The sequence below is a fragment of the Typopeltis vanoorti genome, chromosome 5 (assembly GCF_054136105.1).
Source record: "Typopeltis vanoorti isolate ZY-2024b chromosome 5, IOZ_Tvanoo_1.0, whole genome shotgun sequence".
In the NCBI taxonomy this organism is placed as follows: Eukaryota; Metazoa; Arthropoda; class Arachnida; order Uropygi; family Thelyphonidae; genus Typopeltis; species Typopeltis vanoorti.
The window spans coordinates 67,147,929-67,167,854 of NC_143553.1; the positions used below are offsets into that span (position 1 = coordinate 67,147,929).

The 19,926-nt window shown below is 33.3% G+C and overlaps 1 protein-coding gene across 1 annotated transcript in view; it reads right to left on the reverse strand.

Annotated features, from left to right (window-relative positions):
* Window positions 1-11,408, reverse strand: part of LOC150106492 (hexokinase-2-like) — a 65,283-nt gene extending 53,875 nt beyond the window's left edge. The window contains exon 1 of the mRNA XM_090393154.1: window positions 11,282-11,408. Within this exon, the coding sequence (XP_090249280.1) occupies window positions 11,282-11,305 (24 nt within the window). The 5' untranslated portion in view covers window positions 11,306-11,408. The remainder of the gene's footprint in view (window positions 1-11,281) is intronic.
* Between the last annotated feature and the right edge of the window lie 8,518 nt (window positions 11,409-19,926).

Genomic DNA, 19,926 nt, shown 5'->3' on the forward strand with positions numbered 1-19,926 from the left:
CTGGATCACCGTTTCAGTTTTCCTGCCCCCCGCCCAAGTAACGTTCGCGAAAGGCTGTAAACCAGTGTTTCTCAACGTGGGGCAATTTGAATATTTTGTGGGGCAATTAGAAAATGATGTTGCATTCGTCACCTCATCACTGATACACTCAAAACACTCACATGTCGGCGAGGGGGGACATTAAAATCTTTGAGGCGCTGAGGTGGGGGTATGAATTCAGTGGTGAGCTATGGAAATTTTAACAAAGGACTCGCATCGTCGAGCAAAAAAAAAAAAATAAAAGCGGTATTTCACACAAAAACTTTTATTAATACAGTTTGTGTACAAATTCCAATAAAAAATTATGAGACGACAATCAGTCTCTAAAGGCTATCATTTTTAAACAAATATTTCATGATCCAAACATGAAATATTTGCACACAATCAATTGTGTTAATTTATCTTACATAAGAAAAACATTTTTTTGCTCTCAAAATATAATACGAATGAAATATTTTATAATCTTTTATAAAACATTTGATTGGCTACTGGTTTTATCATACAATTGGCTACCAGAAGGTAGAAGGGTAAAGATAGCGCATGCGCTTATTTTCAAACTAGGGCGCATTCGTTATAGAGGAGTTGAAACAATAATTCCAAACAATCTATACACTGTCGAATAGACTAATTTTTGTTAAGTTACCGTATGAGTTTGTCGCTTAATATATTCAAAAAAAAAAAAAAGTGAACAAGGGGCTCGCAAATTTTAGAAAAAATTAACAAAGGGCTGGCGCGAGTCCCTTATAGCTCACCACTGGGTATGATCCAAAAAACGTTGGGAAATACTGCTGTAAACCTATATTAATCTAGAAAACCAAACACGATACTTTTTTCTCAAACTACTTCGGATCGTTAACAATCAATCTAAACGAAAAATAATATGTTAAAAAACGTTTAATTTTCTTGACCACAGAAGCTATGGAATGACTTCTAATGGGACTATATTGATCAAGTACATATAAGAAACAACTGTGTTATACCAACTAGTTTCACTAGTTCTTTCTCAAGAACGAAATATCATAGAGTGAGATAGAAGCACAGTTCCTTACATAGAGGAGGACTTCCGCTCCCGAATTATTAAAGAAGCCACAGCAGTTGCCCGCTGTATACAAAACCTTAACAGGAACCACGGACTAATGTTACCCGTGATCTGGAAGACCCTTATTAGATCTCTTAACTAACCAGAACTGAATTACAGTACCAACTATAGAACGTTCCTAAATAATAAGTGAGATCATGCACGCTCTATGTTCTTTGTCTAATATAATTGGAATCAGTTGATTATAGTTTGTAACAGTTTTTAACTTTTAGTGCCTTACATCAATTATGTACCCTGACGATGCCGACAGCCTTAGTTGGTGAAACTAGTTGGTATAACATAGTTGTTTCTTATATGTACTTGATCAATATAGTCCCATTAGAAGTCATTCCATATACCAGGGGTGTTTAACCGGTCGATCGCGGAGCAATTTTTGGTCGATCTCTTGTGTATTCCTCCTTACTTACAAATTTAATTAAAACTGAAAACATAATATTTTATTTATCATTATTTTGTATTGTTTTTAATTCGCTTTAAGTGCATTGCTATTGTTTATTTATTTTTCGTTAAATTTGTCAAATCAGTAATTTTCTTATAAGTCCGGGTAAATGAATTAATTTGGATCAGTGGAAGTCAAACAGCGAACCGAGTGAATACGATTACAAGCAAAGTGTAAAAATTCGATTGTAGCTTAAATATTAAATATTCCAAAGCACATTACATCGATTTTTTACTTCGGTTAAATCCCATGTGAATATTGTAAAAAAATAAACTTTGTTTGTCTGGGTATAGTTTGTATTAGATATTTTTGTAAATAACTCTTTTGAAGCTAACTGTATATACTGCTTTAATAAGAATATGTTAGAGTGTTAAAAACAAAGGCAATGTTTTTGTTGCCGAAGCTGTACATGGCGGCATTAGAAAGATTGTTATTGAAACTTGTATGTATGAGAAAGGCTTGCAGGCTCTAAGTGTGAACATCTTCGAAGTCAGTCAGAAAGAATTCAAACAACTTTCAGATGGCCGGCAATTTACAATCAAAAGAAAGCGGACTAAAACAAAAGGCCTGCCGAACTTGAAACTTAAGATGAAAGACTCATACTGGTTCTTTGGGAGCTTCCAAACTTCATGCGAGGTCTCAAAGGAGGCCTAATAAAAAGGGACTGAAGCAAGCAGGAGTCCCGGTTCCAGAATTGCTGTCAGAGAGGAGGCCGCCCAGTCCAGAGTCGCCGTCAGAGAGACTGCCCGGATCCACGTTGCTTGAGAGAGGAGTTTCCAGTTTCCAGAAAGGAGCTTCTCGGTTCGAGATGTCGCCAGAGAGAGAGAGAGACTACTTCTAGGTCGCAGACAAGGTTTCAAATTGCCGAAAAGAAGAGTTCCAATTACCGGAGAAAAGTTTCCAGGCCAGGTTAATGTCACACATTCACCAGTGTGTTGCGTTTTCATTACAGTTTGATGAATCAAATGATTTCACTGATATTGCTCAGTTAATAGTATTTATTCGCATCGTATTTCAAGATTATTCAAGTAAAGAAGAACTTTTGAAAATTATACCATTATTTGGAAGGACTAGGAGAGAAGGCATTTTTTTGGCATTTGATGAATTTGTGAAACAACACAAACTTCCGCTTTTAAAACTTGTGTCTATTACTACTGATGGTGCTCCTGCAGTGATAGGTAATAAATCAGGCTTCATTTCATTATGTAAAAACGATGACAAATATCCAGATTTTTAACGTACCACTGTATTATTCACCAACAAGTACTGTGTAGTAAAAGATTAAACACAAAAGATTGGATATTACATTTAAAATTGTAAATTCTGTTCGAGGAAAAGCCCTGCTACGGCAGCTATTTAAATTACAGGCAGATGATGATAGGGAACTTCTGTTGTACAATAATGTTCGCTGACTCAGCAGAAGTCAATTTTTAGAAAGATTTTTTATACTAATTAACGATATAAAAATTTTTCTTGATGAAAGAGGAGATATTTGTCCACAATTGAGTGATAAAAGATGGTTGTTACACTTATAATTTTTAGTAGATTTCTGTACGAAATTAAGCAATTTAAATTTAGAGTTACAAGATAAAGATAAAAATTTAATTGACATGTTAAGTTCAATAAAAACTTTCCAACAATACCTACTTTTATTAAAGAAAAATATAAATGACCGCGAATTTAGACATCTCCCATATTTATTAAAATTTTTTGAACAAAATCAAGAAATGCTTCTCTATGATTTAAAAGAATTTATTCGTGAAATAGAATTAATTGAGAAAGAAATAAATTCAAGATTTAAAAATTTTAATAAAACTGAAATGATTGTATCTTTTATCAATAATCCATTTCACCTTAATCTGTTGTTTTTTCTAAATTTGGTTTTCCAAAATAGAGAAATAAATATTTTATTCCAATATATTTGTTTTTTTTTTGTTGTATTAAAATAATCAAAAGTGATAAATAAATTTTTAAATACACAAATAAAGTTTTTAGCTGTGTATTTTTTTAGTTATTTAATTTTAGTTGTTTATTTGTGCGTCATCAGATATCAGGTTGCGGAAACGTGATCTATATAAAAGAGTAGATCGCCGAATAACTTATATATATATATATATATAAGTTATTCGGCGATCAACTCTTTTTCGATAGATCGCCGAATAACTTTTTATAGAAAAGTAGCTCGCGTAGTAAAAAAGGTTGAACACCACTGCCATATACGAAAAATAATATGCCAACCAAGGACTTTCATAATTTGATCTAGAAGCGATTCTACATCTGTCTGTGAGCGTATAATATAGTGACTTTGGCTCTGCGGATTTTGATGAAATGTTCATTGGCATCTACAAACATTTGCGCGCTGTGTGCAGTTATTTTCATTCTGGTTAAAATTAGGCAGCATAAACTACAAGGTCCTATAGTGTAGTATACGTATTTTTCTGAATGTAATGGTGTTAACATACTTAGTTTGCCATTTTAAGATAATTCGGTATGCTGAGCGAGTGTGAGCTAAGGCCGCACTCATCTTCCTTCTCTCTCTCTCAATTTTGCCAAACATGCGAAATTAGCCAAGTCCACTGTCCGTCCCGTAGTGATTCGATATTATAATTTCTTCATCTCATCACAAGCGGGTCTTGAATTGTGTGGAATCACTAACCACCTAAATTCAAAGTTTCTTTCAGCATATATTAAAAAGCAGATTTTGTTACTCCTAAGAGTAATCTGGTTTTCATGAAATTTCATTATTTTTATTTTTATTTATTTATTTTTTTTTTTTTTAAAGGAGAGGATCATAGCTGCTGTTTCACTTGAAGATGGACCAGAATGAATCCTTAATCCGTAATGGCAGCTTAGTCAAGAATAACTTTTCTAGATCTCTTACCGATCTAATAATTTGATTCATTTTATCAGTCAGACACATCAATTTTCCTCTTTCCGTCTCCTCTTCTTTTTCCAGGGCTTACCACTACCTGAATTACTTCTCCAAGACATTAAAATTATCAGAAAAGCACCAAAATGGCTGCCGTATTCTTACATGACACTCAACCAGTCCGTGCTACTTTCTCTCGTGCCAATTGCAAATAATCAGTCCCCACAATTCGCAACGAACAACTAAACTAAACAACGTTTTAACTTCTGAAAGCTAATAGAACGTGTTCCGAGCAGGATTTGCCTCTGCATGCACCAGCATATTTGAAAAACGCTTGCTTTCACATATAGAGGCGCTTATCTTAAAAAAAGAAATAAACAAGCAGCCTGTAAGGTTTTGATGGAGCGAATGAGTTGCCAACTCTTTTCGCCTTTCATATGATGTTTGAAACGAATGCAACTAATGAAGCAGAGAATCATGAATTTGCATCATTGCCTTTTTTGGTTAAGAATTATAAATAAAACTGAATAGCAATGAAAAACAGAATTAAACTGAATTGGAATTAAAATATCATATCACATATGAGTTAAATTAAATGAAAACTTCTGCATGCCGTATAACTTTATGTTTAATTGCTAGTATCAAGAAGAATAAGATAAGATTAAATAACACTAGATAAAATTAAAGAAAAAGGTGGAGGCATTTCAATAAATGGCATGAGAATAAACTACCTCTACTTTGCAGATGACATCGTCCTGATTGAAGAAGACGCAGCAAGGCTGGAACAGACATTGCAAACACTATACACAGAAGGAAAAAGACATGAACTAAATGTCAACTTTGAAAAACTAAAACAATGATATTCGGACAATGGGAGTTACTGAACAGAGTTACAATAGACAGATTTCAACTGGAAAATGTGGAACACTTCACATATCTTGGATGCCACATGACTTGGATCCCCAAAAAAGAGATAAAAATTAGAATAGCCAGAGCAACAACTATTTTAAAAGCCATGGACAAAATATGGAAGAGCCGGACTATAAAGATGCAAACTAAACTACGCATTGTAGAAACATATATCTTCAGCAGCATGTTCTATGGATGCGAGGCCTGGGTATTCCTGAGAGAATCTGATATTCGCATTTGAGAGGAAATGCTATAGAAAGATCTTGAGAATAAGCTGGACACAGAAAGTGAACAATGAGGAAATCTACAGACGAATACAACAAAAACCTGATCCAGAAAATAATCAAAAGGAAACTACGTCTATTTGGCCATATATGTAGAATGAATGATGAGAGAAAATTAAAAACGTTGCTGTTTGGAATGATTGAAGGAAAGAACAAAAGAGGAAGACCAAACAGAGAATGGGGCGATGACATCATCAAATGGTGCGGGAACTCTATATACAAACTGAGTCATCTTGCACAAAATAGAATGCAATGGAAGAATCATATCTCGATGGCAGCAGACACCTACGGGCATTGGACCCATGGTTGTTGATGATGATGATCAAGGCGAATACAGTATTTGGTAAGCTTGGCTGTGCATGTATGAAGACAAGACGTTCCTCTTCACTTGACAATGTTAATGTAAAAATATTAATATATGATTTATTTATTTTTATCGATATTTATTTAGCAGAAACGTATTTAAGGTCGAATCTGTGTTGGTGTCCATGGACACTATTTTTTAATGTGATTTTTGTTTTATTATAAACTATTTTAGAGGTTTCTAAAGCTTTATACCTTAAGTCCCCTTAAAATATTTTATAAATTTCACACCTCCCCTTCTACAAGCATACATAAACAATGTTCACATCAAAATTAGCCATGAGTACATATACATATATTTTTAAAAAAAATGTTATAATATAAAGCTAAATATAAATGTTTCATATATAAAGTATTACTGCAAACATTCGGCTTCTTGTATCGGTGAATTTAAATGTTAAAAATGCATTTGAAGCCTTTATAAAAAAGTATATTGTTGGAAGTTTTTTTTCACTTCGTTAGACCATAAATTATATATTTAGTTTAATCCTTTATCCAGGTCTAAGCAAACAAAGTTTGTGCCTGAAGTATCTTCAGGACTGGGGCAATTCGTGGCAAAGGTAGACTGAGTTCTGATCACTTTCGTTAGTATCCCATAATGACTTCTGCATTGCTTCAACCTTGGTATCACCTCTGGATCTGGTTCCCACTGAAGAGACCTCAATAAAGGTCGAAACCGGTCTAGGTAGTGACCCTTCCGATAATGCATAGCATTATAAATGTCCGCAAGGAGATGTGCTTTCCATTATGGGATACTAACGAAAGTGATCAGAACTCAGTCCACCTTTGCCACGAGTAGCCCCCGTCCTGAAGATACTTCAAGTGAAAACTTTGTTTGCTTTCACTTGGATAAAGGATTAAACTATATAATTTATAGTCTAACCAAGTGAAAAAACTTCCAACATATTTCTCTAATCCAGAGTGATTTAATAATGAGGTGTGACACCTTTTGGCAACTGGCATATGGAAATAGGACTTCTGCATTGCTTCAACCTTGGTATCACCTCTGGTTCTGGCTCCCACTGAAGAGACCTCAATAAAGGTCGAAACCGGTCTGGGTAGTGACCCTTCCCGTAATGCATAGCATTAGAAATGTCCGCAAGGAGATGTGCTTTCCATTATGGGATACTAACGAATGTGATCATAACTCAGTTCCACCTTTGCCACTTCTAGCTCCCGTCCTGAAGATACTTCAAGCGAAAATTTTGTTTGCTTATACTGGGATAAAGGATTAAACTAAATATATAATTTAAAGTATATTGTTGTTTATTTCTAAAACCGCCTTGGCTCTGTTGAGTTGGAATTCTACAGTACTATATGACAAATAAAGTATCTCGGCCAAACAGAGGATTTTAACGATGTTTTTGTTTTCACATCTTGTTAAAAAAAAACACTCTTAGTTTTTTAATCTGCTCAGTTTATAAATTTATAAAATTTTTGATAGTTCTCGTCAATGCTATTTAGAAAATTGCTGCTAAGTCGAATAAAAAAAATTAATAACCCATTTAATTAAATCACTTCATAACTTCAGAGGCATTTGATATAAAAGAAGGTTAAGAGAACTGAAAATAAATCCTTTGACCTGCATAGTAAATATACAGAATAGCTAAGGACAGACATCTTGGGGTAAAAAACCTGTCTGGCATTCCAGGGTTGTGGTAAATGTATTTCAGGTTGCATTTCATTTATCAAGAACTATCAGCTTCTAGTCTGTCCCCCCCCCCCTTTTACTTGGTAACAGTTTTACAAATATTCAAATGATTTAATTCTAATGTCGTCTTTTTTTTTCAGTAAAAATTGTTATCACTACAAAATGTTAATTAAAATTTTAATTTTCTTCAAAATTTTAAACATCTCGGTCTTGATCTATATAGAAATAAACTAAATTAAAACAACGGGGTGGAAGGTTAGCGGCAAACGTGTTTCCTATACTCATGTACGACAACGCTGAAATATATATGAGGAAAAGCTAGATTTACACAGTAGCAACTTCCAGGGCCTCAGAAACGTGCAGCTGGTAATGAAATCAGGAAATGTCCCATCCGGGGAAGGACAAGGATCCGGTGACAAAAGTAGTTGCATGGTTTCTTTAGAAGCGAGACTGATGAGTTAATTTCTTTTTTTTTTTTTTTCTTTTTTTGGAATGGTGATAGTTTATAGTTCTAATCAAAAAGAGCGAGAGAAAGAGCGGCAGATTAAATTAAGTGGGTGACAAGAATCTTCCGTATCTATAACAGGGCTACTATAGACATAGCAAGGCACGTGATCCCATCAGGCGCCTTCATGTCATAGAAGCTCTTCTACGTCAGTGAGCTTGGCTACGTGCCATGCTTTCATTCAAGGTCATCAATAGTGCTGTCTCCACGTGTTCGTACATGACCCTTGGGTCACATGAATTGAATTTGCGTAACCACACATGAAAACATATTACAGATCAATCACTCAATCAATTCGCTTATATATATATGAGAACCAATGATTTTCAAAAATCTGAATATTTCGAAGGGAAAACATGGTAACATAGCTTCTGGTTTCTTCACATCCCGAAAACACTAGTTATGCGAGTTTTGATATTTAGTTAAATGAGATTTAAATGATGGATTCAAACGAATGAAATGCATGACTAAAAACAATTGTCATTATACCTGTGCACAGGAAAAATTTCTTTGGATATAATAAAAGCACGGTATACTTGGAAAAAAAAAAAAACTACAAATTATATTGTCAACACATCGATCAGGAAATTGAAAGACAAGTATAGCCTTTGGCATTAAAGGCAAAAACAGTACTTGTTTTGCCTTTAGCATTAAATAATCTAAATTGTAAACAAATTATGAATGTCAGATTTGAAGTAAAAGAAGCAGCACTTTCAGCCATCTATCGAAGTTGGTTATTAATATTCAACAAAGTATAGGAGAAAAAAATTTCCTAAATGATTTTTTTTTAATCCAAAAAAAGTGTATATTCAGTTGACAGTGTAATTCTTATTTTTAACTCCCTTTTCCGTTTTAAAAGAAATTAAGTAGGATAAAAGTCGGTCTGGTTATTTTCTGTATTTGTAATGACAGAGTGGATAACGTCTGCTCTTCATCCAATGAGTTTATGGGTTCGAATCGTCCTGTAGCATGAATGTTTGTAAAAGTCTTTAGATGGTAGACATGTTTCATTGTTACGGTATGATATCACTACTATTTGAAGGCTTGAACACAAAGTCATGCCTGGTATCTAGAGTAGAATTTCCGGATTATCTAACAGTTGTCCTTTCAGAGTATACTAATGTGCTATACGTTTGCAACCTTTCGTAGGTGGGACTCACATTTAAAACACTTTGCTTTGCAACCAACATGCTGTAGATTCGAATCTCACTATGGTATGGTTATTTTAGGCAGTAGATGATCTTCGTTACTGGGTGTGAGACTAAGTGCCTGCTTACTGGACACCGAAATGGTTATTAAAAATGACTACATTTGGTCTCTAGAGCGAGCTCCAAATTATCTCATCCAATATCTACTCATAGTATTATATTTTATAGGTTGCCAATCTTTTGTCATTCAAAAGTAAATTTATATGTTTATAATTCTGATAATTAGTGCTGTATTCGTGAATATGCAATGTATAGTTGAGAATTCAATTGCTGTAAATGTGCACACTTCACATATTTCACCATAATATCGAGCTACCTAAAGAAATCAGTAAATTGCTCCCCCCCCCTCTCTTTTACCATTTATTAGAAGAAGACTGTTCAAGTAATTAGACATTTATGCTATTCGAAAGTAACATTTTTACAGTACTAAAGTGTAAAAATAAATACGCCTCATTCTGAAAAAACAAACGTACTAAGATGAGACATCATCTATTTTTGTCATGAATAATGCATACTCATCCTAATGTTATTAATAATATTAATAATACTAAGTTAACTTGTAAAAAATATGCTATTACAAGTGAAATGTTAATGCCAAAAGAGGAAACTGCTTTTTTTACAATGAACGGGAATTTTCATTTTCTGAGCCTGAGAAGAAAACTGGAAAGACGAAATGAAATGTAGGCTATTAAAACCTTATTTCCATTGCTTCTGGATTTCTTGCCAATCTCGAGTAAGTATAACAACAATTTAATGAAGATGGTTCTCGATTCTAGGAAAAATGTATACTCATAATCTGGTTCACTTTTTTTTTTAAAGTTAAATATATTCAATTTTCTGACCATAGGAATGTTGACTATTAGCCTATCCTATTTTTATAATATCCTGCCCTTGTTTTTAATGATTTTTTATGATTATAATATCGTAGGTGAGTGAGCGAAAGGCTGAAAAAAAAACTTATTGCCATTAAACTGAATATATAGACTAAGTTACAGGAAAAGGGGAGGAAAATTTATTCTAAACAACGGAAATAAATCTGAATAAAGCAATTGTTATATTCTTATTATTTTATACTATTATAGCCGAACTTCTAGTGAAGTCAACTCTTATTATGCAAGTAGCTAGTCGTGATGATACTTCGCAAAAATAGCTTGCTTACACTAGGATAAAACAGATGTGAAGAGCAATATAATTTCTTATCAGGTATTACATACTATCCACCTCAGTGGAGAAACGTGCTACAGTTAGCAGCTTATAAGTATGGAAATCAAAATAGGGAGAGAGAGAGATGAATGGATGATTTTCACAGGCATAACACTGCCGTAGCCAGAGTTGTAGTCACTTAGAAGAATTAGTTTACGATAAAACCTACTGAGAAAACGCATTTAATACAATATCCATTCATTTTCAGTCATTCAATTTTTTTTGTCACCATATACATAGTTGATGGAGAATTTTATCCATTCGACCTTCCATGTGGTTAAATCAGGTTGATGAGGCGGGCCAATGCACTCTTAGAATCACGAGGGGGCTGTAATATCAAGTTCCGAATGTGTGCTAAGAGTGGAAAGTTTGTGCTTGAACTTAATGTGGTATTAATCAGCCGAACGGAACTGCACTAACGTTTCGACATTTTAATAGCCCCGACCTATGTAAATCAGGACAAGGAATACAGGTTACTGGACAGGAAGTACGAAATCACTTTGTTTTGATGTTGCTAATGTAAACGACGATCAGACGTATGGAAAGGTGAGAGTTAGAGCATGATTTCATAGCTTTCCGCCAGAAATGAATGCTGGAATCTCACTTAAAGTTATGAATATAACTGCATTCATTCAAAATCTCATTTACTTCAATAAATTAATTAATTGAAAAGAAAATATGAAAAAAAATTTGAATATATTTTAAAACTAACCTGTCTTCTGTTTCCAACAACCATCTTAAAATATAAGTTGAATCCGTAAGTGCTAAAGGAGAAAATATGTCACGCACGACCAGCGTCAGGAATGTAAAGGAACTGTTGGATGGAAAGAGACTGACAGCTCCCTATAAAGACCGAAACCATACATGGAATGTATTTGCTCCGCCTTGCGGGAGTGTACGGGAGCGGTGACTCTCATTGGCTGATTGGAATACAGAAACGCCACATGTCAAGTTCATTGTGCAACACGTACTTAAATTGTTAATGAGAATGAGAAGTCTCTACATTTCCTGGAGAAGTCTGGCATTCATGAAGAAATCCAACAATTTTTAATATAAACAAACTGACTGATTTCAAATGGTAACATCAGAGCCGAGACTTTGACCCTGGAAAATCCCAAAGAACTCACATATCTTACTTAACAGTTTCTCAATAAAGTGTGAATTTTAAGAAAATTTCTGGTGGTACCAAAATGATTTTTAAGGGGAAAAATGATGAAATAAAATAAAAATAAATCCTAGTGGTTTCTGGCTGCTGTTTCCCCCACTGATTTAATAATTTCTTCTTTAAAATAAATTATCACCCACCTACCCAACTCTACGTATTTTTCTAAAACAGCATAAAGTTTTCGTTCATGCTACTTCACTCGGAGCTTTTATGCAAATCATAATAATTACACGATATTTATCATTTTGTTTAAATTAATTATATTTTTTTTTCTGTTTATTATAAAGGAGGATTAAGTGCACAAAAAAAGGAAGAAGCACATCACATGTCCTAGTTCAACTACTTCAGTGAGTATTTCGGTTTTCAGTTAACATCTTTTCATTAACTTTAACAGTAATGAAAAATTAAAATTTTGTAATGAGAACAAAAGTATTACAGTCAACATGCCAAACGTATACGAACCTAGCTTTCACTCTCTTATAGGTTTAAAGTAGTAGTAGTACATCTCCGCCTAGCCAACTGACTGGCTGTGGCATAGCTTGTACAAATTGTACAGAGAGGTCTCATATCTGATGAGACTAACACTTTGTTTATTGGAGGATAGAAGTGACTTGAAAAAAAAGGTACCATGTTACTCGACTGAGAGATATATTTTTGAAAATATAAATTAAATTACTATAAGCCGAGAAATAAAAATATAAACAATTTCAATTAAGTAAACTGCACAATTAGTTTCGTCGTCTTCGAATATTTCTTCGGATGCATAACAGGAGGGAACTACCAACAAACATTGCGAAAGAAATAAAAATCTGTACATTATATATATATGAAAGCTTGACAAATTTTCCATATTGTCATTATATATGACAACCCATATCTTTTATCAGAACATAAAACACTCTGTAAAGGATTGGTTAGACATTTTGATATTCTTCGAGGACCTACTGCCGAGCAGTTAACTTGCTCTCCTGCCAATAGGCTGCGGATTCGAATGTTTGTTTAGGTGGGAGATGAATTTCATCGCCCGGTGTGAGACCGCCACCCTACTTATTGGAGACCAAGGGGATTAAAAAAAGTTCCCAGTTTGGTACAGCAGGATTTCTGGACATGTGAAAAAAAAAAAAATAAAAATAAAAATAAAATCCTTAACATGCCCACACTTATAACCTTACTGTACGTCACTAGTGTGGGCATGTTAAGGATTTTATTTTTATTTTTTATTTTTTTTTTTTTACACATAAGAAATTTCTTATATCTTTTTATATTACAGATGATCGAACTGAAGAGGGGGATTTTTATAGGATTATATGTGTTTTGGAATATTAAAGATATTAACAAATACAAACATTCTGAGATTATAATCGATCATAAGCTACTTTGGAATGTCAGATAGGCAGATAGGAGTTATCTGAAAGTGTTAGAAGGTTGTGTTATTCAGGACGATTTTAATCATCTACCAGCAAACATTTTTTTGGTGGAAGTGGAGGGAGCAAGAGAGGAATCCTAATATATTTCCAGTTTGTTTCATAGGCCTCCATGCGACAATACATTTGAATCTGTCTATATTTGTATATAGACAGATTGTCTATATACAAATATAGACAATCTGTATATTTGAATATATAGATTGTATATTCAAATATATATTGTTGTATGTTTTAATCATAAAAGAAATTAAAAATTTAAATAATATTAAAGTAAATTATATTAATAAAACAAGAAATGTTACAATTCCCCCCCCCCGCACACATACAAATACACAGAAAAAAGTCTGGAGTGGAACTTCAGAGTGAGTATACCCAAAGAGGCTCCTTAATTTCCGATTGTACATATACATCCTCGTTGCTGTTTATTATAAATGATACATGATACACAGAATTTTGAAAACATGGTTGCAGTATAGGCGTTAACACACACACACCGGAAGAAGAAAAAAAATGTAAATTGCTGTCTTTATCCTTGATTCTTACACGTTTTTTTTATCTGGGTTAGAATGACTCAAACTTATTACAGGAATAGGCAAGGTCTACTTGGTAGTTTCTTAGTACTTCCTCTACTGGACCTTTGCATATTGCATTGAATATAACAATATGTCTTAATCTATTTAAAGGATACATTGACCCGGTTCAGCTAAAGATGTAGAGCTATCTGTCTGCGAACTTTCCTAAGGCTGCTGTCGCTTCAAAAAATTAACAGTAGTAGTAATAATAATAATATTATTATTAACAAGAAAAAAAATACTGAAATCAAAACAGGAATGACCAGAATGGTGAAAAAGAGCTCCAAGTACTCAAATCCGTGACAGCTGTCGGCCTGGTTGGCAGAGTGGTTAGCATACTCGCGCTCCGCCAAACAGGTTGTGGGTTCGAATCCCGCTGTGGGTGGATATTTTTGAGGGTCTCTAAGTGGGAGAGGAATTTCATTGCCCGTTGTGAGATCACTGCCCTGTTTATTGGATGCCTGAAGTCACTTGAAAAACTTTCATGTTTGGTCTCTAGAGCAGAATATTCGGGTTACGTAAAAAATGCATAAAAGTGAAAAAAAAAAAAAAAAATTTTTAGCCCACGCACGATACAAATGTACTATAAGTTTGTAATTAATCTTTCGTGGGTAAAAAAAACAACTTAAAATCAAATAGAGTTGGGGGTATTGTTATTTTTAATTAAAGGTTCTTATTACATATAAAATTAGATGTTTATTATAAATCACAGTTCATCTCCTTTCCCCACCTACAGAGTGTCATATTTTCCCTTATTGGTTATATCTCTAAATAATAATAATGATGATTGGTTCTGTTTTAAGCTTACGCATAGATCCACACCGTATCAACCAGATCCACGAAACAGTGGTTATTTTTATTACCGTGGTGTCCTATGTCTGCATGCTGCAGGTGTTCTTCTGACTGGTTTGTCTGTTTTGCGGGATGAAAAACTCTTCCACCTCCATATGAGACCGGTTCACTGACCTTCAGATGAAAATTCCCAGAAAAGGTTCTTTGCGTATTAGACAAGATTCGAACCCAAGTCTTTCCGACCGAAGAGAATCGTCGAAATAATAATAACACTAATGATAATAATATTATCATTGTTTAATAATAATGGTAATCAGGACTCGACAAATTATGCAAAATCCACGCAAAAAATCTACTACCTTCTCTCTCTCTCTCCCTTATTTTTAATATGTCCCAATAAGTCAATAGGAATTCTATCAAGTGATAAGTGATGTTTTACTTTTTTTTTCTTAAAAATTGTGTTTAAAAATTTATTTTTCATTAAATAGAAACATTCTGTTTTGTCCAGTCTGCCTGTTTGCAACTTCTCGCTACCTAGCAAAATTACTTGCCACGGGAGAGAATGGGCGAGACTATTTGTCGAGCCCTGATGACGATAATAACAAATTTCGTTTGAGACAACAAATGAACATGACATAAGATATCCATAATAATACGTTGCACTTTTAGTCATGATGCGTGCTGCTATTTTAAAACTTTCTGCCTCAAATATATTTTTGACTTAAAAAAAAAATAAAATAAAAAAAAACGAGATAGCGATATCTTAGCGTGCTGTGCAGGCATTAACGGCTAACACTGGGAGAAAAAATCATTTAACATCTAATGAACATGTATTCTTTAACAACATTAACGGAGAGAGAATGTCTCTTTGTTAAATTATTCTCAATCAATGTTCATTTTAAAACAACTGCCGGAGTGGCTGGTAATTTGCTCTCCAACCTACAGGCTGTGAGTTTCTTTAGATTGGAGAGAAAATTCACTATCAGGCTGAGGCCTGGACCTATGTTACTAATGCTAATATACTATAGGCTAATAGAATTTTGTAGGTGAGATACACTTAAATAAATAAGCAAGGTCGGCATTTTGTTCATTATTTAGTTATCTCTCTCTGTTTGTCTAAACGTCAGGTGTGGATATGTTTAAAATAGATTCTCTGAATCATGCCTACAAAAGTTCACTCAGTGAAAATTTTAGCATGCAGTGGCTTTTTTTTTTTTTTTAAATTTTGGAACCACACTATATAAGCCTTGTTAAATAATAAATTATAATGGATATTCTCATTTTTGGAACTCCTTTAAATTCGTTTGAATCTACGGTTTTTTTTTTTTTTTCATCTTTTAAGTTTCGACTATTTTTAATTGCGATTCATTCGAAAATATTCAGATATAAACATTATGCAAAACTTTAGAAGTCGTTTCCGCTAATTTTCTGAATCTTTCGAATTGTTCGCGACAGTTGACTCTTCCGCTCTAGAACTTACTGGAAAGTTCACTAACCTAACCCTTATCGGGTGACCATTTCATCTACAGACGCTAAGTTAACTTGTGTCGCCAATAGTAAAGAGGCGTATCTCGGCTTATTAATAATTCTTTTATAGCTTGGCATACTGTAGAAAGGAAAAGTAATGTGCTGCAAATAACAGATTAGAATATCGAAAAAAATCAGTATTCATACCATTTATTTTTTATCCATTTCGCATCAGCTAAGAGGTATATAAATAATGAAAAATAGTTATATATGAATTTAATTTATAAAATTACACTCTTATATGTTTAATTTTAGAAATTACACATTAAATATTTTATAATATGTTTATAATTTTAATGTTCTGTTTGCATTTATAAATTAATCCTTTTATAAAATATAAATTTAAGTTAATCAGAAATTATTCTACAATTTCTTTCATTATTTTCAAAAATTTCGGATATTACGCTCATGTCATGTCATGTACAACTATTGAAGAAAGTTTCAGTAGTCTATTATGAGACTGCAGTCGATTTGTAAATTTGAATGAAGTTTTATTTTATTTTTATTTATTTTTTTATGAACTATAAATGCATGTAAATACATATATTGTAAATGGTAATTGAAGAAAACATAAATGGTTTGGTATTTATTTTCTGTAAAATAATTGTTTCCTTAAAATAGTTATTTACTATGAATATTTATCCTATATTGCTTCTGAGAGCATGTTTTTTTTAAAAATTTTTATTTATTTATTTTTTGGTTATTCGTTTTTCACCTTTCAACCAAAAGTCTTTAAGTTGTTGCTTTCATTCTCTGGTAAGAGTTGAATCATTCTTTCGATTTGTTATTCACGTGAATTCATTTTTTTTTTTTTAATTTCCTCCCGAATTCAACACTTCGCATTACATGCATCGTTTTGCAAGCCATAATATTATTTTTTACCATTGATGCAACTTTTATTCATCAATGGTAAAAAATAATATTATTTTTTACCATTGATGAATAAAAAAGGGGAGTATTTCGCAACAAATTTGTACAGTGACTCATTCATTATGATAATATTTGAATATGAAGCCATTTTTGACTTACGTATTGCATCTTGTTGCAGTAATTTTTAATATATAAAAATATTAAATTTGAATATATATTTATAATATATAAGATATAAAGTTAAATATATATAATATATCTAGCTTTTCAAATCGATTTGGTGATATTTGCAGTGAAAATGTAGTTGATTTTGTTTCTAGTTGAAACAAAACCAACATGAGACGTCAATTTTTGAGAGAAAATTTACAGACGCTAAGACCAAATTTCATTAAATTTGGTCGGCCAGAGAACAGTTTACCTTGATTACCTTGATGGACCTGTGGTTTCAGTCAGGATTTCTCCATGACTGCAGGTCGTAAAGAGTCCAGCTATTCCTGTCTTGGGCCTTTCTTCTCCAATTTCTTCCAACTTTCTTAATCATTGGGTCTTCCCACCTTAAGGCTGGTCTTTCAGGTTTCCTTTTGGTACCTCTCGGATACCAGTTTGTAACTCTGACTGTCCATCTGTTGTCTCTCATTCTGGCGAGATGTCCTGCCCATCTTCTTTTGCTGTTGTAGATTGTTTTTATTATATCTGTGAGTCCAGACTTCTTCCTGATTTCTGTGTCTTACGTGGTCTATTTTGTTTATATTGCATATTCTTCTTTCTGTTGCATTGAGTTGTTATTAAGCTTTGTTCTTCTTTTAAAGTTGTGTTCCATGTTTCACTGCCATAAGTTAATGCTAGTAAGATGTGACTATTGAAAAGATGGGCTCTTATGTCTATATCTATGTTTTGGTTGGTAATTGTTGATTTCATTTTGTTGAAGGCTATCCAAGCAGCTCTTTTTCTCCTTGCTATTTCATTTGATATATCTTTATTCATTTTTATGGACTAGCTGAGGTAGATGTATTCTTCAACTTTTTCGATGGTGTGAGATTCTAGAGTGATTGTATGATCTTTACAGTATTTGTTTTTCATCCAGCTTGTTTTGTCAGGGTGTATTTCCAATCCAATTTTTTGGTAGTTTTGGCTTATGTTATTCAGCATTGATTCTAAGAATTTGGTGAGTGAGATATTAATACCACATCATCAGCGAATAATTGGATATTTAATATTTCACCATCAATGTTTATTCCATCTTTCATGTCAGTTTTTCGAATGATGCTGTCCAGAGTAGATGTGAAGAGATTAGGTGATAAGACGCACTCCTCTACTTAATTTTAATCGGGTGATTGAAAAGAGTGATATTTGTTGTGCTTTCTTTGTAGATATCTTTTATGAGTTGGATGTATGCTTTTTCTACGCCGTGTTCTATTAAAGCTTGGAATACTGCGTTTTACTCAACAGTGTCAAATGCCTTTTTAAAATCTATAAAAAGAAGACAAAGTGGGATCTGGTATTCTCTGCATCTTTCTGTTAGCTGAGTAATAGTTTGAATGTGATCTTTCAAAAAAGCCTTTTTTGAAACCAGCCTGTTCTTTGCAGCTATTTTCATTGATGGTGGTTTGTATTCGGTTTAAGATGATTCTGGCGAATATTTTATATGTGTGTGCTAATAGACAGATAGGTCTGTAGTTACTGATGTCTTCTTTATTACCTTTTTTATGCAGAATTATGGTCTTTGATGTTTTCCATTCAGTAGGTACTTTCCTTAATTGTATATATCGGGTAAACCTTTCTGCTAGAGCTTTAAAGAGTATTTGTCCACCCATTTTTAATTCATCAGATTTTATACCGCAATTCCTGGTTATCGGTCATTTTTCATATGGTGGATAGCCATTTTTATTTCTTCAGGTAGGACAGATGGTATTTCCAGATTTTCCAAATTTTCTTTAGGAAATTTGGAAAATCTGGATAAAAATTTATATTTTTATTCAAGGTTCTCATAAAACGATTTTACTATTTTTTCCATTTCACCTCTGTTTGTGTGTCTGTTTCCTTGATTGTCTATGAAGGCTGACGGTAGTGGTTGCTTTAGATTTATTTCTTTTTCTACTTTTTTAGGCTACTGCAGAGCCTAGCTGCTGCTGCCAATTTTGTTGTTCTATATATATGTTAAAGTCGTCTTTGATATTCTGCCTCAGTTGTTTACAAATAATTTTATATTCTAGATGATCTTTTCCTGTATCTTTCAATATTCTTCTTTTCTTCAATAGTTCTATTCTTCTTGCTGATAGGCGTTCCCTGGTCTTAGGAGGAAGTTCATACGAAGTTCTTTCTTTGCAGTTCATTAATTTATTGTTAAAGTTTGTTAAATCTTCGTCGATGTCATTTTTTAATTTCCAGTCGGTTTCTTCCACCTTTTTTCTAAATTCTTTTCGGTTTATCTGTTTTGAACGTTTTTTATGGTTGGACTGTGCTCGTATGGGTTCTTCATTTTTTTTATGTATTTTGGGAGTGGTCTTATTGGACGGTGGTCTGAATGAATGTCGCAGTAAGTTTTCCCAATGACTTCGACATTTTTTATTATTCTTTTGCAATCTGTTAGGATGAAATCGATTTCATTTCTTGTCTCTCCATTTGGAGATTGCCAAGTCCATCTTTTTCCAGTTCTCTTTTTAAAGAAACTATTCATAATGTACAGCCTTTCTGCTTCTACAAATTCTGCCAGGAGTTCATCTCGTTAATTTCTTTCCCCTTTCCCCCACGGTCCAATGTATTTTTCTTCAATAAATCCTGTACCAATCTTTGCGTTAAAATCTCCGCACACTATTGTGTATGTTGTTTTTTTCAGTAATGTTTCTCGTAGATGTTCATAGAAATTTTCTATTTCTTCTTTGTCAGCTGTTGAGGTGGGTGCGTAGGCTACTATTATTTTTATTGTTATGGATTCTCCAATTTTTAATATTAGTGTTCCTAGTCGTTCAGAATGATTGTACAAGAAATAATATTTTTAGTTAGC